Below are 24387 nucleotides of genomic sequence, written 5' to 3' on the forward strand. Positions count from 1 at the left end.
GTGACAGGCCAAGCTTCGTGTATGCTTCTGCAAAGGTGTTGAGAGTGGCTTGTAGATCTTCTTCTGTATGCGCACAGACGACATTGTCATCAGCATACTGGAGTTCTATAACAGCAGTTGTATAGTTAAGTTGTATCAAGTCTGTGGCCTTTTGGGCCACAAGGTGCTCCAAAAAGGATCCCAAGACCACTTTGACTAGGCCTCCTCAACCTGCAGCCCTTCAGCTGCTTGGACCTCCAATTCCCAGAAGCCTTTGCCAGCTTCCTCAATGGACAAGAATTGTGGGAAATGGAGGCCCAAACAGGCGCAGGGCCACAAGTGGAGGAGGAGGCCTAGTGAAAGAGCTGCCAAACTCCAGGCTGAGAGTCCCTCCCCGCCGGTCACGTGAGCGCGCTCTATGACGTAGTGCGGGGGTGACATTGGCGTCCTACTGGCCTCAACTTTTGTGATGTTTGAAAAGCGCTGCTTGCTGGCCTTTCTTTTTTTGGCGGGAAAAGGGGAAAATGGCCTGTAGAGAGATGAAGCGGCGGGGCGGACTCTTTCCTCTCTCTCCCTCCTCCTCCTCCTCCTTCTCGCCCCAACCGTACCGCACTTTGCAGGAAGTCCCGGCACTTCCTGCGAAGAGGGCCGGCTGAGGAGGAGGAGGAAGGAGAGAGGAGAGGAGAAGAGCGGAGGCGCGTCGGGCCTCCTCACGAGTAAGTAGGCGTCCCAAACGGGAATGGAGGCCTCCTTTCAAGTAGCTTCGTTGCTCTTCGTCACTTCAGCGCTTTCGAAGGGAAAACTATATTGGGAGAGAGTTGGCCAGGCCGTGGCTGAAGGCGGTGTGGCCAGCGATAGCTGACCTCATCCCCGAATAGAGCCAGAGCGCCTCCTCGGCCCAAAGCGCCTCCTCTGAGGGGAAACAAACAGCCCTCGCCGCCTGCCATTTCCACGCCCCTTTCTCCTCGGCCCAGGCGTCTGTTTACCTTCAGAGCGAGCGCCTTGTTTGTCAGTTATGCCCAGGGATCTTGTGGCACCTTTGAGGCTTCCCTAGGGTGTCTTTGCACAGGGGAATGGCTGCAGTTTGACACCACTTTCACTGTGGCCCCTTCTACACTACCATATACAATCCAGATTCTCTGCTTTGAACTAGATCAGGGCTCCTCAAACTTTAAACAGAGGTCACAGTTCCTCAAACTGTTGAAAGGCCAGATTATAATTGGAAAACAACATGAATGAATTCCTATGTATACTGCACATATCTTATTTGAGTGCAAAAAACACTTTAAAACAATAATTAAAATGAAGAACAATTTTAACAAATTAAAATAGCCTGTGCTATTCCATGGTATTCCCTGTAGTAACCTACGGATGTGAGAGCTGGACCTTAGGGAAGGCTGAGCGAAGGAAGATCGATGCTTTTGAGCTGTGGTGTTGGAGGAAAGTTCTGAGAGTGCCTTGGACTGCGAGAAGATCCAACCAGTCCATCCTCCAGGGAAAAAAGCCCGGCTGCTCATTGGAGGGAAAGATACTACAGACAAAGTTGAAGTACTTTGGCCACATCATGAGGAGACAGCAAAGCCTAGAGAAGACAATTATGCTGGGGAAAGTGGAAGGCAAAAGGAAGAGGGGCCAACCAAGGGCAAGATGGATGGATGGCATCCTTGAAGTGACTGCACTGACCTTGAAGGGGTTGGGGGTGGTGATGGCCAACAGGGAGCTCTGGCGTGGGCTGGTCCATGAGGTCACGAAGAGTCGGAGACGACTGAACGAATGAACAACAACAACAGAGAGAGGTCAACCTTCCTGTTTAAAGAGCTCCATTGGCTGCCGTTTACCTTCCGATCCCAATTCAAGGTGCAGGTGCTTACATACAAAGCCCTAAACGGTTTGGGACCTGCCTACCTGCGTGACCGCATCTCCGTTTATGAACCCACGCGTTCCCTTCGTTCATCCGGAGAGGCCCTGCTCGCGATCCTGCCTGTGTTGCAGGCACGTTTGGTGGGGACGAGGGACAGGGCCTTTTCTGTGGTTGCCCCCGACTTTGGAACACCCTCCCCAAAGAAATCAGACTAGCGCCCACATTGGCAGTCTTTAGGAAGAGCTTGAAGACCTGGCTTTTCCAATGTGCCTTTCTGGAATAGGAAAACTCCAGCATTATGTCCCAGAAGCACTTGCCCTGAAATCCAACATACCACCTGTCACACCCAGCACTTTTTAATCTGTACCCATTACGTGGCCCGGCCCTAGTTTTAATTGTGTTATGGTGTAATGTTTTGTTGTTCTATTGTTATTGCTTTATGTTTTTGATTTTGCTTTGAGTTGTATTTGTTATGCTGTTGTTTTGTTGAGGGCTTGGCCTTTGTAAACCGCATCAGTCCTTTGGGAGATGCTAAAGGTAAAGGTAAAGGTAGTCCCCTGACATTAAGTCCAGTCATGTCTGACTTTGGGGTGTGGTGCTCATCTCCATTTCTAAGCCGAAGAGCCAGCGTTGTCCGTAGACACCTCCAAGGTCATGTGGCCGGCATGACTGCATGGAGCGCCGTTACCTTCCCGCCGGAGTGGTACCTATTGATCTACTCACATTTGCATGTTTTCGAACTGCTAGGTTGGCAGAAGCTAGGGCTGACAGCGGAAGCTCACGCCGCTCCCCGGAATCGAACCTGCGACCTTTCTATCAACAAGCTCAGCAGCTCAGTGCTTTAACCCACTGCACCACCGGGGGCTCCTTGGGAGATGCTAGCGGGGTACAAATAAAGTTAATAATAACAATATTGTATATACATATAATATTTATAATATAATAATAATAATAAAAAACCTTTATTTATACCCCTCTAACATCTCCTGAAGGGCTCGGTGCGGCTTACAAGAGGCCAAGGCCCAATACATCAGTAAAACAACAGCATAACAAATACAACAATAAATAAACTCATAAAACAAAGCAATAAACATTAAAACAATAGCAATAACCATTAGACAATAACACCACAACACATTTAAAAACTAAGGCCGGGCCAAATGTAATGATTAAAGAATTTAAAATGCTGGACATGACCAGGTGAAATGGATAGGTTTTTGGAGATTAGGTGCGGTATACACCTAATATTTTGGGTTATATGGCTGTGTGGGTTATATGGCTGTGTGGAAGGGTCCAACAAGGGGCCTCATATAATCCTGCTCAAAGCATATGACCTGGGATCAGATCCTGGGATATCAGGCAGTGAAGATCCAGCCTTTAACTGCCAAAGGTCCATCTTGTTCGTTCTGGTAACAGACATAAACATCCTATGAAGCCACAAATCCCTTATTTGTATTGTCATGAGTCATTGCAGTTTATGCAGTGCCAAACTGCTTTCATTCTGCAGTATGGCTTCAGCTTTGGGGTGCATTCTCAACTGGAGAATCAATGCAGTTTGACCCCACTTGCCATGTCTCAATGCTGCAGAATTCTGGGATTTGTGGTTTGGTGAGGCACCAGGATTCTTTAACAAACAAGGCTAAAGATCTTGAAAAACCATGACTCCGGGGGTTCTACAGTTTTGAGCGGTGCCAGTTAAATGGCAATAATTCTGCAGTATAGATAGCCTATTAGGTCTATTTCCTCAGAAGCATCTGCTTTTGCACTGCAACTTCTTTCTCCCAGTGGCTGTAGTCTCAAAGGTGCAACAAGGTCCCTTTGGATACTGACATCTCTGACTCACTTGGCTATGTGTTTGAAACTTGTTTATAAATTAGTCACCGGATGAAAATAAATGGTAAATTGTGATCACTTTCAAAACAAGCAGGCAGATTTTTACAAGTCAACTTTTTGATGTGCTTTGTCGCATACTGTTCCTACCACAGAATGTGGTAGGAATTAACAATCCCCTTTAATAGAGAACAGGTGGGCAATTTGTAGTTTTCCAGGTGCTGTTGGTTGTAATTCCCATCAGCCTTGGCTAATAATAAAGGATTATGGGAGCTGCTGGCAAACAGTATGTAGAAGGCCACAAGATGGCTATCTCTGATGCGGAGCATATAAATTTGATGAAACTATAGAATTAAACAGCAACAGTAAGCATCAAACTGCTGTGTATCAGAAATAGAGACCCCTATGTTGTAAAGAGAGATGTAATTACAGAGAACCATACTTGGATGTTCAAGCAAGAGAGCAAGATGGTGCTGCATAACTATCTGTGTGACTTAACAGTTGTTCTGATCTCTGGGATCTGTTCCCTTTTGACATTCCTTCCTCCAGAAAACTTTGTACTACACACTACACTTGATCTTAGCCAAAAGGCCGAGACTACCATGCAGCACTTTTCAGTTGCAGAAAACTATGGACTTTGATGTACTGTGTGTGTGCGTGCACACGTGTGCATGGGGTCTTTGGGGTCTCACCCAGTCTTGTCCAGCACTACATGGACTACTTAACAAAATACTTTATTTGATAGGATAGACAAAGTGTGACCCTTCAGATTGCAGTTCCCATTGTTCCTCACCAATTATTATGCTGGCTAGATTTGATGGGAGAAACTGTCCAAAAAAAGCATGGGGTATAAAACAGCTCTGAAGTAGTCCACAAGCTGATGACTGGGAAGTTGAACAAGAATCTTCCAGAGTATCCATCTGTCATCATTGGGGGGGGGGGGGGGGGGGAGGGTGGCAGGTGCAATTTGTACCAAGTGATGCCATCAGAGGAGGAGACACTAAATAATTGTCTATTCTGGACTGGAAACAATCAGGGCCAGCTAACACCTCCCAACAAAAGATTCCCCTGGGCACGAAGCAGTCAGGCTTTGAAGCTGCAAGGCTATTCAATGCTAATCAAGCTGGCCAATTGTAACATTCACACTTGTCTCCAATGTACAAGAGTTCTTTCTCCCACCCTGGACATTCCACAGATATATAAACCCCCTTGCCTTGTTTACAACCTCACAACCTCTGAGGTTGCCTGCCATAGATGTAGGCGAAACGTCAGGAGAGAATGTTTCTGGAACATGGTCATACAAGCCGGAAAACTCACAGCAATTATTTATTATTTTGATACAGATATCTCATAAAAAAACATTTATCATATATTCAGCTTACATGTTCTGTACAAATATAATGGCAAGGGTAAATCTCTATTCTAATTTCATCCTGTGCTTTCTAATGCACATGCGCTATGGCCAGAGCTACTCCATTATAGTGATGTTCTGAATCTTGTCGATTTATCTGCATGCACTCCAAAAACACACTTTGGAATGCTGCTGTTATTTTAAAATAGTAGCTCATTTTGGCAATCTTCCAGTATTTTAGCTATAATATTGTAGTGTGGAGTGCCATGGAGATTATACAATGAGTTATCACACTGGGTGACACCAACATTGGGCTCCTATCTCAGTGAGGTGTCTCAGGAAAACACCATGGTTGAGGGGATTGAAAGCCACTTAATGGGCCTTGGAACCAACAGGAACACACACACCCCGCCAGGTTTCCAGTGAAGATTGTGTATCAAGGAGACATCAATCCTGTTATCATAGTGAAAAACCAGATTGAAATGGATCATGATAATCGATTTAATGCAGGAACCCAATATAAATCTACCTGACCTTAGATATTCATGACAGGCTCTTCTCTCAATCCCTCCACCCTCAGAGGTTTGTTTTTTGGAAACAGAAGACATGGGCCACTGCACTAGGCAGGTTAGCCCAGTATAAATTTATTTTTGGAGTGGTCTTAGGTGCAAAATTCAGGGCCATTGTTGAGATGACCAGGACCACATCTGTTGTGCCTTTTTCTGCGTCGCCACTAGCAGAAAGGACGTCAATAACTTCTTTTGTATTTAAAAATTGTATGTGTCATGTTGGTTTCTATCTCCCCCCCCCCCCCTATTATGTTGTGACCTACTTCAAGTAACATTTTTGATAGAAAGATGGGTATATCAAATAAATAGTAAATTAAAGATAAACTCATTTGCTCCAGAGCATCTCTGTGGGCGTGTGTTGAAAGGAGATATGAGCAATGTCTTCAAGGAAAATGTATATCTGTCAGAAGAAGTCTGATTGAAGGACCCTGAGAAAAATTCAAGGAACTCGAGCGTTCCTCAACCCACAGTATTGAAAGCAACTATTCTGAAATCTGCATAGCTTTTTTAAAAAGTAACCAAAAGTCAGATTTTTTTCAGTTGAATTTTAGAAAATGTTGATGTTTTTCAACAAGCTCAGAAATAATATATTAGAAAGATGGATTTCAGAGATGGTAAATGTAGCTTTGAAGACCTGTCTGATTTTGGCAACTAAGCTGGCCCATACACAATCAACAAATACCAGATACCTGAAGCTGTTTCAGAAGAAGAAACTGGCAAAACCATCTCTGAGTATTAGTTGTCTAAGAAATCCTTATGAAGTTAGTGGTATTTGATAGGCAAATGGAAGGAACAGATGAGGTGCAGCTTAATAGACTTGTATCAACATAACTTTGCTACCCACCATGACAATTGTTTTGAGTTGCAAGATAATAATTTCATTATCATCATTAAAGTGAATCAACCAGTCAGAATTATTTTGTGGAAAATGTTTGCTTCTGGGTAACGGATCAGAAGTTATATATAGTGATGTTACCACTGCTTAATGATTTCAATAGGTTAAAAACATAAGGTAAGAGAATATTTATGTAGGTGTGATATTTTTGAAGATAATTAATATTGACAATTTTTATTAGAAAATGCAACTAATTCTTTCATAAGTGATTTTGATAGCACTTCTCAGTTAAGTAGGCTCCTTGATTTTTAGGTTAAAATATTTGCTTTTCTGACTCCGCTCAAACAGGAAGCTGATTTTATTTTATTTTTTAATTTTTTTTTGCAAGTGGTTATTTTTATTCTTTCACATTGGATTCTGTTTCAATTCACATGAAACAAAAACATTGGGAGAACTTTGCAACAAACAGAATATATTTCTTAAAAACAAACATTTACTTTTTACTGAAGTATTTTTTTAAAATAAACATATAGACACACAGTTTCCTGACAATAAATAACTAAAGAAGTTATTACACAGGTAAATATTTTACCCAGCTCTTGTGGGTTTTTTCGGGCTATATGGCCATGTTCTAGAGGCATTTCTCCTGATGTTTCGCCTGCATCTATGGCAAGCATCCTCAGAGGTGAGGTCACCTCTGAGGATGCTTGCCATAGATGCAGGCGAAACGTCAGGAGAAATGCCTCTAGAACATGGCCATATAGCCTGAAAAAACCCACAAGAACTGAGTGATTCCGGCCATGAAAGCCTTCGACAAAATATTTTACCATCTACAAATGCAAACATAAAATAAAAACATACATATAGATATAATTAAAAATGATTCCTCGCTTTCCCTTCATTAGTTTACATATAATATTACCGTTTTCATCCACCTCATATGCTGCAAAATATGTACTTCCGCTTACATCTAGAAAAATAGTTTACATCCCAATTATTATCTCTTTAAACTTGCAAATAATATTCATCTCTCTTGTGAAAGTTCCAAGAATTCATTGTTTGTCCTATTGTGCAATCAACTTGTTAATATGTTCCTTTTTGTTAGCTTCAATATCTTTACCATCCATATTACTGTCAAGTCACCACCCACTTAGAGAAGATCATTTTACTTCACTAGGATTATTTTTGAGGCCATGTATTATAGGTTACAGTTAGGAACTTTTTTTTTTATTCTGAGTGCAGATCTGTACTCATGAATTGTTCTCACTGGAAGGATAGATGAGAGATAGGGAGTTAAATTTTTGGCATTATTACTTGCCTTTGCCTGTTGCTTGAGGTGGGGTACAACATTGTTAAAACAAGAGAGAAAGCAGCATTAAAATACATACAACACGATACACAGAGCTAAATACAAGTTATTTGCCCTTCCATTTTATCCATTAGATATCAAACCATTTATCCATAGAGATTACCTCCTCTACCCATGACAAACATTCATATGTTGTATAAAACTGCATGTTTTATGGAAGTTTTTACTTATGCTATTTGTTCTCTTTTTTTGTATTATTAAACTGTCTTGTTGAATCTTGACTTAACTCTGTGACACACATCATCCTTTCTCATGCCACTTGATTATCCATATTTGAAAATGGAAACTATCTCTGCCTGAAAAAGTAACTGTGTTTGAGGAGACATGATGTAGTGGTAAGATGTAGCAGTCTTCTGGTATTTCATCTGTAATGGTCTGTTGCATTGATTTTTCACTTATGAGTCAGGACCTACTGCTTGGATCACAACAGAAGTGGTGTGACTCAGTACATTAATGATACAAACACAAGAAACAAATCTCTCAATACATGCCTGGGTTAAGGAAAGGTTGAAGATCAGAAAAAGTTGAAGGTTGTTGTGGGTGAACAAATGATCTTGCGACATTTCACTGATGATGTGTCCTTTTCTTTTATTGGTTGCTCCATATTGGCCTGTAAATCCCCATCCCTCCCTAGGTAAATCAAGTTAATGTAGTGCCATTCTTCTTTTGTTTACTTCACACTCTGGGTTTGCCTGTAAAGCATCAAGGAAATGTTTAGCTGTATAAGTAATGCCAAGAAGAAAAGATACATGCAAAAAATAAGGTTTTATTGTATTGTGTTCTTATACAGGTGATTGGAAGTGTTGTAATTTGAACAATGGATGAACAATCTCAAGGCATGCCAGGTCCTCCTGTTCCTCAGTTTCAGCCACAGGTAGGATATTCTACTGGTTGGTAAAAGTAGGTAGGAAAGGGTAGATTAATGTAATACTAAACCATCAGTACCAATGGAAAGCTTATTTTTCAATGTAATTTTTCTGTTTCTCATCCTGTACTGTTCTGCTCTCCCCAAGTGTGATGCAGGCATTTATTTCAGTTTTCTGATGGAATTCAAACTGGTCTGTTAAATTATTGCTCTATAGATGAGAACCAGTGTGGTGCCACTAGGTGACCTTAGGCAAGTCACACTCTCTCAGTTTCAGAAAGACAAAAGAAAATCCCCTCTGAACGAATCTTGCCAAGAAATGCTTGAAAGCACACAACAAACACGAGCTGATGTTGTGTAAAGATTATAGTGTAGACAGTTCTCTAGTGAGATGAGGTGCTCATAAACATTGTTACGTATCTTCAAATCAGCTTTGACTAATAGTGATGTCATCATGATATTTTTTGGCAAGATTAATTCAGAAGAGTTGTGCTATTGCCTTCCTCTGAGAAAGAGACATGGAGGGGGGCTGGTTCCCCATAACTGAACAAGGATTCAGATCCTGGATTATGGAGTCAGATCACTACACCATGCTGAACATGTTGATAAGTAATATCATGCTATTTTTGTGGTATTTGTGTGTATACATATATTTCTTTTTTAAAGGAGAATATACCAAACATCAAGCAAAAACAGAATATCGCTACTCATTTCAATGGAATGCATGGTCTGCTTCTAAAATATATATTCTGCCTTTTCTTCAGGACATGGCCCAAACAGTCTTACTTACCAATCTCAGGGTAGATTTTTAAAATTCAGTAGTTAGGAAAAGGGAAAACAGCATATTGTAATGGTTTGAGCTAGCAGTTCGAAATCATGCAAATGTGAGTAAATCAGTAGGTTTGGTGGGAAGGTAACGGCACTCCATGCAGTCATGCCAGCCACATATCTAGGAGGAGTCTCCGGACAACGCCGGCTCTTTGGCTTAGAAATGGAGATGAGCACCACTACCCGGAGTCAGACACGACTAGACTTAATGTCAGGGGGAAACCTTTACCTTTTACTTTATAAATAATAATAATAATAATAATAATAAAGTAACAACTAGTTAGATTCCTCTTCATGGAAATGGCAAGATTTTGGTCTCAAGGAGATTTCTAAAAGATATAGTTCATGTATGTGCAAGACATGATTTAAGCATAGTGGCTATCGCTGAGGAGCAGAGGATTAAATCTTGTCCATTTCTCTGATTCTTGAGCAGTCCTATGTCAGGTAGATGTTGGAAGTCTTGTTGACCAATAAGGGATACACATCTTTGGGGACTTAATACCAAGGAGACAAAGATGTGAAAGTTGGAATCTAGAATGATTAGTAAATTAAGAAGGGAGATTTGCGTACAAGGCGATTTTTTTTTACAATGGTTGTGCTGAGCAGTCACATATCCATCAATTGTCAGTAGTTTTATATACTCACCACCAAAAACAAAGGTTTTAGTAAATCTGCAATAAAGTATCTATCTGTATAAGTGCTTGTATATTTCAGATGTCATGCCTTTGGCAAAGTTGGCTTGGTTTTGTTGTTTCACTTGTAGAGTACAATGTACACTAATGACAAGATAGAAATAAATGATGATTATCAGCCAATGTGATTGTAGATAAATGAATGTGAGACATTTCTTAGTTACCTCTCACAGTTTGAAAATGATAAAAAGTGTGTGTGTTTGTAAGAAAGAGATTTTCTTATGCCTGCAAAACTTCCACCATGCTATAAAATGATTGCAGCCTAGCTTTTGAAAAAGAAACAAACACTTTAATTGAATGATTGAAAATCTATGCTAAAGTATAACAGCAGTTTTTAAGAAAGGGAGCAGTAAGATTATTAATATCCACTATTTTCAGCATATATTTTGCTTTGGAATTGGCAACTGTTTACACTTTATGTCGTAGTCTTCTTTTTGCTGCCTACACATTTAGAGCATGAAGGGGAGATAGATGTTTTTAAAGAAGCTGAGGACATCTGTTGTTTTGTGAACTGTACCATTCCAAATGTCTGGCTGCGGTATAATAGCAAGCCAATGCATGTACATGTGTTCTTTTTATACTTTACCTGTGACAAGTAGCAAAGTACTGGTAAATGTTTCTTTCTCAATCTGGTTTTGGATGTTCACATCAGATCTTGATTTCTGACTCTTGTTCATGTGGAAACCCATGCATGACTCACCTTGAAGCAGACCAGAGATAGGGAAAGTTATCTTTTGAAAGAATAATTTCCCCAATCAGCCTTCCCTCATCAGTATGACCACGACATTCTCCTACGTAGGCTGCAGTACAGTAGTAATTCTAAACTAGGTGTGGGATTGATTAGCCCTCTAGATCAGTGTTTCTCAACCTGGGGGTCGGGACCCCTGGGGGGGGGGGTTGTGAGGGGGTGTTAGAGAGGTCGCCAAAGACCATCAGAAAACACAGTATATTGTGTTGGTCATGGGGGTTCTGTGTGAGAAGTTAGGCCAAATTGTATCATTGGTGGGCTTCAGAATGCTCTTTGATTGCAGGTGAACTATAAATTCCAGCAACTGCAACTCCCAAATGTCAAGGTCTATTTTCTCCAAATTCCACCAGTGTTCACATTTGGGCATATTGAGTATTTGTGCCAAGTTTGGTCCAGATACATCATTGTTTGCGTTCACAGTGCTCTTTGGATGTAGGTGAATGACAGCCCCCAAACTCAAGGTCAATGCCCACCATACCCTTCCAGTATTTTCTGTTGGTCATGAGAGTTATGTGTGACAAGTCTGGTTCAATTGCACCGTTGGTGGAGTTCAGAATGCTCTTTGAATTTAAATCAACCATAAATCCCAGCAACTCCTAATCCCAAATGACAAAAACAATCCCCGCTCCAACCCCACCAGTATTCAGATTTGAGCATATTGGGTATTTGTGCCAAATTTGGTTCAGTGAATGAAAATACATCCTACATATCAGATATTTACATTATGATTCATAACATTAGCAAAATTACAGTTATGAAGTCGCAACAAAATAATGTTGTGGTTGGGGGTCACCACAACATGAGGAACTCCATTAAGGGGTCGCAGCATTAGGAAGTTTGAGAACCACTGCTCTAGATGTTGTTGATTTGTAACTGTCCTTATTCCTCCATCATTGGCTCTGGCTGGCTGGGGGAGTCGGGAATTCTAGTGCGATAACAGCTGAAAGTCTGCATAGTCTTGAACCCCCTTCCCACCCCAATTTTAAACCATAGTTTAGGGTGAAGAGGTAAAGAAGAAAAGAGAAATGGAGTATATTTCTGCAGTTTACTTATCTACAAATCCACAGTTTGGAACGAGACAAGTCTTGGGTTTGGCTTTCAACCTGGGAGGGAATTACGGTACAATGCTGATGATGTACTTCCATACATGGATTGCCATTTAAAAGAAAAGCACTCCTCCTGAAACAGAAGAAGTTGTTGCTGTTATTCTCTCCACCTCCTTCCAATGTGGGCTGGTTTAAAATGCACTCTCCGCTCATTACTGAAATGTATGTAATATGTTCTGTGCCCAATTGATGCCCCCATTATGCATGAGCTTAATGTATTTTTTCCAAATTACACTGCGGCAGGGAAGAAGACCTGGGTGATAGTTGGGAGATGTGCAGCTATGTTGCTTCTCATGTCAAGTCTCCACGTCTAAATTGTCTGACAGGACAAGGGAGCAGATGAGACAAGCTGTCAGTCAGCCACGCTGCCCTTTGAAGAAAGGCCATTGGCAGTGGGGGTGGGTGGGAAGGTGCCGCAAATGGGCTGTGAAGTTTACATACACTGCCCACTGTTAAACAGATTACCTCTAATGAAGTGTCTAATGCTCAGGCCGTATCAGTCTAATCCTTGGTGGCAGTTCATCCCTCAACTGGCAAAAAAACCGCAGCCCTCTGGCCCTCTCTCGCCACTCTGGCCGCCAAGCACAGGGAGGTGCCCAGTCTTAATAAAGCCAGACAGTGTGTGATCTGACATGCAAATGTAGGTCATTGCATATGTAAATGTGTGATTACAAACCTGCATGCCAAAACACATTAGTGAGACTTTGCTCTCAGCATGCGGTTGTCACACTGCCTTAGTAGTTCACGCTAATGTTTGTCAAGTTACTGCACAGACAGAGGATGCAATTCCCAATTCCGAATTTTTTTTTTTTTGCAATATATGCTGGTTAAACAATCACACACATACACACACAAAACCCCTATCCTAGCTTAATGAAGCTGCATTCTGCTTCTCTGTAACATGAGCCTTGGAATAACAAGAGAGAGGACTCCACAGGTCTTGATGTTTTTACTCCACATGCTGCCGATAACCTCATTAAACCTACATAGGCGCATTTCGAGTATACATGCCTAAATTGGTGCAATGCCTTCTCAGTTCCATATTTGGATGTTGGCTCTTCTGTTGGCTATTAATTTGTTTTTGACAGTATGACAGTATCCAAAAGTCAGCAGCCTAGATGTATTTCCAGTATCTGTTGCAGTTCAGAGAACACTCAGTGTGTACAAATGCATTGAGTAAGTTTCTGTTTTTCCTTTCACATTCTAAAGCAGGAATGACAAAGGACAATATTAATGCTGTTCTATAATCCTTTAGTTCCTGGTCTATTTTGATTATTTTTTGCAACCAAGCACCATCCAATGTTTTGGTGTAACCAGAATAGAAAATAGAGAGCAATGCAAAGAATCTCTTTCTCTCAGTTTACAATTTGCCTCCCCGTGGAAAAATCTGCTGTGTATTCAGCATCACTTGGAGTACTGCACTTTATTTAAGAACGAAAACTATTCAATAATAAGCTTTCGTCAAACCTAAATCCATGTATACACAGTGCGTTCTGCTATGTGTTTTTACAATGCAAATTGGTAATACCACAATTAGTTAATAGGAGAATACTATTTGTAGAATATGAACTCTTAATTGGCTACTGCACGATTCTATCTCAGGCATTCAAAAAAATTTATTGTCTCAGCTGTTAAGTGGCAACCCCACTTAACACCTTCGCCCTTCAACTTTGCAGTTCAGCCACATGGGTTTGAGAAGCGCAGGACTGAAGTGGATGGAAGGAGTGGGAGGGAACATTTTCAAGCCAGGGTTGAGGTTTTAAGATGAGACTGGAGTTAGCTAGGTGGATGGAAGGAGGAATGAGAGAATTTAAGGATATGAATTTAAGTCAGGATATGAGTAAATGATGGTTTGAAGAGAGAGAGAGTGTGAAAGTATTTGTATGGCATTTGACTGCTGCCTAGGTTGGCAAGTGCTATTAGCTGTTTAAAGAATTGGGAGTCTCTTCACTTTTCAAGATCAGGTGGTTGGTTATAGTCTATCTGGATTCATCTAAAGGAAAGAGGGTCTGTGCTTTAATTTACTAACCTGCTAATCCTGCTTGATGAGGAACCTAAGGAGTAGACCAGGAGTCCTCAAACTTTTTAAACAAAGGGCCAGGTCACAGTCCCTCAAACTGTTGGAGGGCCGGATTATAATTTGAAAAAAACATGAATGAATTCCTATGCACACTGCACTTATCTTATTTGTAGTGCAAAAGACACTTAAAAAGAATATAATAATTAAAATGAAGAACATTTTTAACAAATATAAAGTTATTAGTATTTCAATGGGAAATGTGGGTCTGCTTTTGGCTGATGAAATAGGATTGTTGTATTTGTTGTTGTTGTGTACTTTCAAGTCTTTTCAAACTTAGGTTGACCCTGAGCGAGGGCCGGGTAAATGACCTTGGAGGGCCGCATCCGGCCCCCGGGCCTTAGTTTAAGGACCCCTGGAGTAGACAATATGGTAGCCTGGTGTTAAAATATCCCACCAACATCAGGAGGGAATGTTTCTAGAACATTGCCATGTAGCCCGAAATACCTTCAACCACCCTATTCCACTAAGAACCTCTCAGTGGTCATTCTTACAGCCTTCTTTGCCATGGCTGTCATGATGATTCCCCCAGCACTGGATCCAGTTTCTGAACTGCTCTGAGGGATATATCCAACTATCTCTCTTATCCCTCTGTTGTCTTTATAACATGGCATACTTTTGAAGTCACAACTCCTGAGAAGCTGCAAATGGGATTCATGATTACTCAAGCAGAGTCCCAGGAAAGCATTCAGTGGCTGCATCATGCACCTACAGCAGTTTATTTATGTTTAATGACTCATGATATTAAAGTGTGCTACTCTGCATAGTGGAAATATGGTATGACAGCAGTACCTGCAATGTTCTTCCTCCATCTGACAAAATGTGACCTCTCTAAGAAGTTTTTACGTCTTCCAATGTGACTGAAAACTTGTTATTACCAACAGTTTCCTATTTCAATGGTAAGTTCAGAAATGTGTCTCTTGCAGATGCAGGAGTCCGTATCTTAAGAAAGTATAATTTTCTTTATTCAGAATATCATGTTTTTTATTTTGGAGAAATCTTAAGTAGCATCCTTCATTATAGAAATCAGTCATTAAAGTGGTTTATGTAACAAATCAGTGAAACAGAAAAGTACATAGGCCTGCATCCCTAAAAAAAAGGTAAAACAACAGTGTTAAGCAGATAGCAAAGAGTAAAATGTCCCATTTGAATAAATCTGTCTTTACTATCCAACTGGAAACAGACACTTGGTAGGGACCGCTTTCTTGTGAAGATGTTCCAAATTTTGAGCGTCACAACTGAAAAGGCCTGTCTACCTTATTTCTGTAGTCCTGATTAGGGGCACTTGTTCAGGAGCTCTTTTAGTCTTGGGCCATTTTAGCCGGGGTGTGCTCTGGGAGGTTCCCTGCGGGACCATGCTTCCTGGTTCCCCCATCCTGTAGGGTACATTTTCTCTGTTAGGCTATTGTAGACCAGGAGAGGCATATTTTTAAAACCAGGAAGTGAATCACCAGTAATTCCTGTTCTTTAAATTTCTTTTTAGGACTCAAAATGATCTGAGGGTTGAAAATAGAATGAAGATGCATCCCACATCACCAGGCAGCATTGGCTTAAGTCTGAGCCCAATTTTTCCCCCAAGGAGCTTAAAATGACTTAAAGGCCTCTTCAATCTTTCGTTCTCCAGGTGTTTGGGCCTCCAACTCCCATAAGCCCCAGTCAGCTTGTTCAGTGGTCAAGAATTGTGTTTGGTAGCTGAAATCCAAAACACCTGAAGGACCGAAGGTTGAATAGGCCTGACTGCTCAATTCTCACTTTAATTGAAAGTAAAAACTAGCACCTTGAATTGTTATTGGGAGTAGACTGGGAACCAGTGATGCTGATGGACCTCGTACGCTGACATAGAAACACCTAGTGATGACATGGAAGTGGAAGGGAGCTATTTCTAAACAGGGCACTTAAAGCTGTAATTTGTATAGAAACTCTGCAGCAGTAATTCGCAGACTTTGGTCCACCAATTATTTTGAATTTCAACTCACAGAAGCCCAAGCCACCTTGTTCAGTGGTTGGAATTCTGGGAGGTGAAGTCCAAAACATCTGGAGGACAAATGTTCAGGAGTTAGAACATATTTTCTAAAATAAGAACTATCACTTAGAAATCATTAAATCATAATGTTGGCTGGAAACAAAGAGTTTGAATGGGTTACTTATTTCTTCTAACACACATTCATGTCACTTTTGCCACTTTTATATTCTTAAATTGACAGGTTGGTGAGAGTATGCATGGATAATGTATAACTTACTGTTTGATGTTGTTTTCTTATTTCTTTGAATGCAGAAAGCCTTACGGCCTGACATGGGTTATAATACCCTAGCCAACTTTCGAATAGAAAAGAAGATTGGCCGTGGACAATTTAGTGAAGTCTATAGAGCGACGTGCTTGTTGGATGGTGTGCCGGTAGCATTAAAAAAGGTGCAGGTAAGGATGCTTCTGTTAATCCAGTTTGAACAACTGGCGTCTTAAGGTAAAAAAAAGAAGTGGGTGGAAAAGCTAATTTGCTGTTGAGCTTAGTCATTTCAAGGTGTTTTTTTCTAACCCTTAGTAAAGGAATACCAGATTTGGCATCATTACAAAATGATTTGAATTAGTCACAGCACCAACTTTTAGGTACAATTGCTCATGTGTGTGTGTGTGTGTGTGTGTGTGTGTATAACCCATATTTCTGCTTCAGATTGCAACCTCTTATAGCATTTGAAATAATATTCAGACCAGGGTGGAAACTGTCTTAAGACCAGAGTAGAATACTTTGTTAAGAAGGTATCTACAACTTCTTTACAATAAAGGCAGTCCAAAGACCAGTCTTAAGAAATCCATTCCTTCATTATCAGTGTATTGTAAGGATTGCTGCAGTTAATACTTTTTCTAGCATTGAATCCATAATTCCAGTCCTAAATGTGGAGTTTTTTCTTCAAAAAGGTTCTAAATCCAAAACAAAAAAATGAAAAATGAGTTGCAGGTGATAGCACATTGTGGACTAGGTGTAGAATATTAGGTACAGATCAAAACATCGCTTTGGTATACAGCTTGGAAAAATGCATTTTATAGCAAAACAATGCACCTCCCCAGCACATTTTTTATTCCTGTAATTTTTTTTAGGTAGCTTTTGGAAACAAGCTCCATAAATATTTGTTTGACAGTAGTTATAGTAAAAGGCCCAAAACCAATTCGTAGTCCCAACTGTAAGAACCCATCTACCTGGGTCAGTAAGTCAGTTCAGAGGTGTGAAATTTGGTTCTATCCCCATGACTCATGGGTTCCATTTGCCTTAATACAGCTTGTCCCATGTTTAAAAAGCTTGACTACATTTTGGAACAACATAAACATGCCGCTTTCTATTCAGAAATGGCCACAGTTGTTCACATAGTCATCTAACTTTCCCCAGATCAGGCAGCCTGAGGACAGGGAATGGTGTTTACCTTCCTCCGGTCTAACAGTGACCACTGGGCATGAAAATGTTGGGGATTGTTGCTTGGCGCTGGTAGTGAGCTACAAGGCAATAAGAGAAGGGGGAAAGGAGGGAGCAATGTCTCATTCCCCTATTCCCCTCTGTTGTGTTGCTTTGTCACTTCAGTTAGTGTCCCTGCAGGTGCCAAGGGATGACCACTGGCCTTTTTGTGACCAGTGGTTTCCAGATTGACAGGGAGAATGTAAGGGTGGCTGTCTGGTGGTGCCAAAATTGTTCCGGCACTGCCGGGCAATGCTGATGCCATCCAGACCCTGAGCCTGCTCACTTGATGGCTGTGTGCACTTTGGCAACAATGATCTGGAATCAGTATCCCCATTTGTGGCACGTGTGCGTGGCCCATCACAATAGCAGCAAAGAGGATTTTTCCACATGTTGCCTCTCATATGAGTGTCTCCCCTTTCCTACACACTTTTTGGTATGTTTAGTTTTGTATGAGATCAAATGTGGGACATTGGTTTAAGTGTTGGACTAGGACTTTGAAAGAACAAGATTTCAACCTGCACTCATTCAGTTATGGAAACACATAGTTGCTCTGTCGTTCTGAGAAGAAGGAAACCAGCAAATCTTTCCTGAATAAATCTCACTTAGAAAACTCTCTTTGGGGTGTGATACATTGCTGACTGCTTGAAGGCACATAACAACATTCATTGTTGTGATGCCCTCCCTTTATTGCTTGGTAAAAATAGCCTCGTTTTCCTTAGATTTTTTTTGTCTTGGAATCCCGTATGCTTTGATATAGGGAATGACTTTCAAAAAGTACCTTCTTGGCAGTGGAAATTTTCTTCAAGCAGCAAGCAGTATTAGTGAGTCATAATTTCCCACTCTTCCTGCAAACCAGTAGTGATTCTTATCAATTCTGGGAAGAAATCCAGGGCTGGGGTGTGAGGTTGTGATGCTGACACACATAATAATGTTTTACCATAGAATTTGGGTGGGGTAGTTTTTCCATCCCAAAATATGCATTTTATTAGGTGCTTGTCTTTGTATTTTCATTTTGAAGTCTATGGAACTTGAAGGTGATGCTTATCTGCTTGAATGAGTTCATGTTTCAAAGTGCTTTTGTTTGTTTTGTTTTTTGTTTAAAAATTTTACCGACCAGAAGTAAACACTATCACTTTTATTATGATATAAGTTGGAACAACCGGAAAGCACACGGCAACACGAGAAGGGAGTTTTTTTTCTTCGTGTTAGTAGCGACTTGAGAAACTACAAGTCGCTTCTGGTGCAAGAGAATTGACCATCTGCAATGATGTTGCTCAGGGGACGTCCTGATGTTATTGATGTTTTATCATCTTTGTGAGATGCGTCTCTCATGTCTTTGCATGGGGAGCTAGAACTAACAGAGGGAGCTCAACCCTCTCTCCCCAAATTCGAGGCAGGGAGTTGAGAAAAGGTTATCAGGTTTATGCTACTACAGAAGGAGTGTTAAATCACAATGTAAAATGCACCAAGGAACACAACTAAATAAAGGCTGTAGTTGCATGCACACATGGTTTTTTAACTGATTTAGAATGTAACAAGATCTTAAATTTTCTAACAAAAATATATTTTTATTGTTTTTGTTTTCTCCAGAATATTGCACTTGATATGAATCATACAATGTTTACCCTCTATTCAAGAATTGCTCTATTCAAGAATTAGGGTGAAATACATTGGTTTTTGGGCCCCAAGTAGTTCCATGTTTTATCCCTTTCATTTCAACACTTAATACCTTGTGTTAGAAGATCATAGAAGGATTCCTTTTATCTCACTCATTGATTAATTATTCATTATGCGTTGTCAGTGAATTGCCTCTTGAGGATTAAATTAGAACTAATTAATCTTAAGGAAGAAAGTTCCAGTTTCATGCTATCTAAAACCGTGACGAGCCATTTCGTTTTCATTGTTGGCTATCACGTTATTGCTTATCTATTTGTAAATCTGTTTGTGGTGTGCTTCACCACAGCCCTCGGTGGCTCTACAGGTTGTGGTTTATTGTTTAAATAACCTGCATTAAAAACGGTTCACTTTTAAGATCCAAAAGATCTTGGCATTCATACATTCTGGATAAAAAGACTATTGCTCTGCAAGATCAAACACCAATACTAAATTTTGCAGAAAAGAGAACAGAATCCCTTGTAGTTGGTGTGTTTCAAAAAGGCTGCCCTTTTAAGTTAACTGACTTATTTTATATGACTTCAAAAGATGAGATTTACATTCAGTTGTTGGATTAAAAGAAATAAATACTGAATCTTGAGGCATCATTGCTTTTTGTTCCTTTTTTGTTGCCTTCTTGATCTCCTCCTTAACAATTCCTTGCCTTGTTGCCTCTTGGAAATAGTACCTCGACCCTGACCTTTAGATCCTCACCCCCCTTTGTGTTCATGGACAGAGATGTTCAATGTATTGTCGGAGGCTTTCATGGCCAGATCACTGGGTTGTTGTAGGTTTTTTCAGGCTATATGGCCATGTTCTAGAGGCATTGTCTCCTGACCTTTCGCTATAGATGCAGGCGAAACGTCAGGAGAGAATGCCCTTAGAACATGGCCATATAGCCCGAAAAAACCTAAAACAACCCAGAGAAGATGTTGCTGATTAGCAATTGATCTTTCCTTTCCTTTTATAATATAGGCTGAATATCCCTTGTCCAAAATGATTGTACCGAAAGTGTTTTCGGCTTTGGAATACCTGTATTTGTATACATCTGCATAATGAGATATCTTGGACACAGGATCCAAGTCTAAACACAAGATTAATTTATGTTTCATATACATAGCCTGAAGGTAATTTTATGCACAATATGTTTATTACTTTTGTGCATGAAACAAAATTGGTTTATAGTGAACCAAAGGAAAGCAAAGATGTCACCATCTCAGCAAATCAGTGGGGCAATTTTGGATTTTTGAGTATTTTGGGTATTGGGAATTCCGGATAAGGGTATTCAAACTGTATTTCTTAATGTTTTGTTGGATTCAGAAATATTTGCATATAGCTATCTTTTGCAATGAACTAGTAGCAAAACAAATGGGATATTTATTTTGGTATGTCACTTTTCGTTCACTTCCCAGTGTGGGAACAAATTGCTTTAGGACATTTTAAAAGGTCTTTGTGACTCCCTTCTCCCTCATTAGTACTTGAACAACTGTTTTCAGGAGAGTTTAGGTGTACCATATATGTTAAGTGAAATAGATGAGTTTGTTTTAGGAGCACTTACGATTACAAAGCCCTTGTGGAAAATAACAGGTATTAGGAAGTGTGACACCTAGCTTAAGACGCTGACGTTGGTCCCAAGGATCTGAAGCTCTTTTGTTGGTGGATATTAACCAAAGAGAATCGATGTATTTGTTACAAAGTTGCTAGCTTGCAACATTTAAAGTTTGTTGAAGGAAATGGTAACACAATATTATTAATAGTGTGTTAATGGCCTCTTCCATAGTAAACCACAAACAAAGACCAACTTCTCTTAAACAGTAATCTGGTTTTTTGAAATTCTCTGAAGGCAATTTATTTAATCAGTTCCAGATGCTGTGCATTGCTTGGATAAACTTGAAAGAATGTCCTTTTTAAAAAGTTGCTTCAAACTTTCTCTCCCGTCTCCCCGCCCTCCGCAAACTGATCTTCATTCTGTGCCAAAACAATGCCTTTTGTCAGAATACATATCCATTTATTACTATAGAAAGGTTTAGCTTAAGCCTTTTTCACTGCAAAATTTAAATCTAAGAAAACCGAGTCAAAGTAGAAGTAAGGGAAGCAATGCATGAGTGTGGCTTTGGAAACGTCCATCACACAAAGTAGTCTTGAGCTCACAGGTATGGTAATTTCATTTTGTTCTTTTTTAAAAAAATAATCTCCTGTGGTCCTGCATATACAGATAATAGTATGCATGCAGTAGAATTTGCTGAATTGTCGAAGGCTTTCATGGCCAGAATCACTGGGTTGTTGTAGGTTTTTTTGGGCTATATGGCCATGGTCTAGAGGCATTCTCTCCTGATGTTTCGCCTGCATCTATGGCAAGCATCCTCAGAGGTAGTGAGGTTTGTTGGAACCTCACTAAAGGACAAGAGGGATCCTCTCACTACTGCAGGAGTCTACCGTGTATCATGCAGCTGTGGACAAATCTACATAGTCGCCCCCGGGCTGAGAACAGCGGTATATAAGCGCAGTAAATAAATAAATAAATAAATAGGGACCACCAAACGCGGCATTGCCCAAACACGAATCAAGGAACATGAAAGGCACTGCAGACTACTTCAAGCAGAGAAATCAGCCATAGCAGAGCACCTGATGAACCAACCTGGACACAGCATATTATTTGAGAACACAGAAATGCTGGACCACTCTCACAACCACCATGTCAGACTACACAGAGAAGCCATTGAAATACACAAGCATGTGGACAATTTCAACAGAAAGGAGGAAACCATGAAGATGAACAAAATCTGGCTACTAGTATTAAAAAACACTAAAATTATAACAACACAACAACAGAGAGGAAACAAACAAGGACATCTAATCACCTCTCAACAAAAGTTTGCTCTAGGCACTGTCAGGCCATTATATGCTAATCAAGGTGGTCAGTTGAAACATTCACACCTAGCTCCAGCAGACAAGAGTCCTTTGTCTCACCCTGGTCATTCCACAGATATATAAACCCCCTTTTCCTAGTTCCAACAGACCTCACTACCTCTGAGGATGCTTGCCATAGATGCAGGCGAAATGTCAGGAGAAAATGCCTCTAGACCATGGCCATATAGCCCGAAAAAAACGTACAACAACCCAATTTGCTGAATGTTTGGCTGCTCACCTATTTTCTAGTGAGCAGTTTTGCAGGGAAACAAATTGCATCGAAGTTAGGGTTAAACCTCACCCTATAACAAGGGTCCTCAAACTACGGCCCGAGGGCTGATTATGGCCCCCCAAGGTCATTTACCCGGCCCTCGCTCTTAAATGGCCTGAAATCACACAACAACAACAACAATCCTATCTCATCAGCCAAAAGGAGGCCCACACTTCCCACTGAAATACTAATAAGCTTATATTTGTTAAAATTGTTCTTTATTTTAATTATTGTATTGCACTACAAATGAGATATGTGCAGTGTGCATAGGAATTTATTCATGTTTTTTTTTTAATTATAATCCGGCCCTCCAACAGTTTGAGGGATTGTGACCTGGCCCTCTGTTTAAAAAGTGTGAGGACCCCTGCCCTACAACAACTTTGTCCATTGACTATCCCCCTTTCAGTGATTCACTAAACAAGGGAAGTGGGAGACAACAAGGAAAGTGAAGCTGAAATGTCACTCACAGTTACTTGCCCTCTGCTGCTCCAATGAAGGCTAGTGAGCAGCTGATAAGAGGGAATTCCTTCCTCCCTTTTTGGATATGCCTTCTGCTACATTTTGCCCATTGGCATGTGGCTTCCCATGTAGGTTTAGTAGAACAGAGAAACAATCTTAGCAATATGTTGTTGAAGGCTTTCATGGCCAGAATCACACCCTCTGAGGAGGCCTGTCATAGAAGTGGGCAAAACATCAGGAGAGAATGCTTCTGGAACATGGCCATACAGCCCAGAAAACTCACAGCAACCCAATCTTAACAACAAGTAGCATAGATGGAGGCACAGCGAGCCTTGGAGTAAGCAGTGGAGATGTTGGCTCTGATGGATTAGACAGAATAGTTCCCAGATCTTCTAGTGTAGTGATTCTCAAACTGTTAGCCTCCGGGTGTTATGAACTTCCAGAAGCCCTCCCAGGCAAGAGAGTCTAGGAGCTGAAATCCCGAACACTTAGCCAGAGTTTGAGAACCACCATGATAGTGTCTACATGTCCTTTGTCTAGTCCGGGGAGTAAACAAGTAGCACTTGGCCTCATTTGGGCATGAGCTGGCAGGAGCTGAGACTAGTCTTATCAGAAAGCTGTCCGGAAATGCTTGTAAAAGTGGAGTGAGCAGGAGTGGCAGGTTCCTCCTTCTGCACTCTTTCCTTTCATCTTTCTTTTTGTAGGTCAAAATTGACATCCTGTGTTGCCTAAGAGGCTTTTCAGGAGGGAAGAAATGAAATCGGGAGAGGACAGAAAAACGATGTAGTGCTTCTTTGGCAACCCCAAAAGGGTATATAGTATGATCCCTGAATCAATGGGGGATATGTTCTAAGACTTATCATTGAAACAGTTAGTGAATACAATTGAAATGTATGTCTTCCACTATGAGTTACTATAGAGTTGCCTTTGAGGACCTAGACATTCTTAGAGAAGTATACCCAGTAGGAGTTTACTGGGTTTTCCAGGGCTACTATTGTATCTTCTAGTGAAAGCATATCACTGAATCTTTTAAAGGACCTTGATATTCCCAGAGAGGACATTTTTGTCGTATGTGGCTAGTTGAAGCCACAGATCCCAATTCTGCAGGTATGGGGGTCATACTGTGCTACAGTCTTATGAGTAGGGAGGAACAAATACAGTTTTACACTATGTCCTGCTACAATTATTCCTTTATAGATTTATACATCAAAGAGTTTTGTGTTTCCTGAAGAACTTACACTTTGCTATTCTTTTGCTTATTTTCAGCATCACACTGGGTTTTCTATGCTTATAGTTCAGTAAATGCATAGAGCACCTTGCTGGCACTCAATTTTTTTTTTTTTACAATCCTCCTTTGAACTTCACTTAGCTTTAATGGAAACCTTATGATGTAGCTTGAAGGGGACTGCTGGAAGGGTGATAGATAAAATTCCCACTAAGAACATATCCACACCAACCAATAGGGTTGATGTAGATGAAGATCGTCCTGCGGCAACCAAACACCATATGAAACCGATCCAGGGTAATGCTGGACAAGG

At 40.7% G+C, this 24387-nt stretch overlaps 1 protein-coding gene across 1 annotated transcript in view; it reads left to right on the forward strand.

Moving 5' to 3' along the window:
* Positions 1-417: 417 nt before the first annotated feature.
* The window catches only part of NEK7 (NIMA related kinase 7), an 80100-nt gene continuing 56130 nt past the window's right edge, over positions 418-24387 (forward strand). The window contains exons 1-3 of the mRNA XM_060774566.2: positions 418-695; positions 8585-8668; positions 16386-16526. Coding sequence (XP_060630549.1) covers positions 8612-8668; positions 16386-16526 — 198 coding nt within the window. The 5' untranslated portion in view covers positions 418-695; positions 8585-8611. The remainder of the gene's footprint in view (positions 696-8584; positions 8669-16385; positions 16527-24387) is intronic.

Source organism: Anolis sagrei, chromosome 4 (assembly GCF_037176765.1).
Source record: "Anolis sagrei isolate rAnoSag1 chromosome 4, rAnoSag1.mat, whole genome shotgun sequence".
Lineage (NCBI taxonomy): Eukaryota > Metazoa > Chordata > Lepidosauria > Squamata > Dactyloidae > Anolis > Anolis sagrei.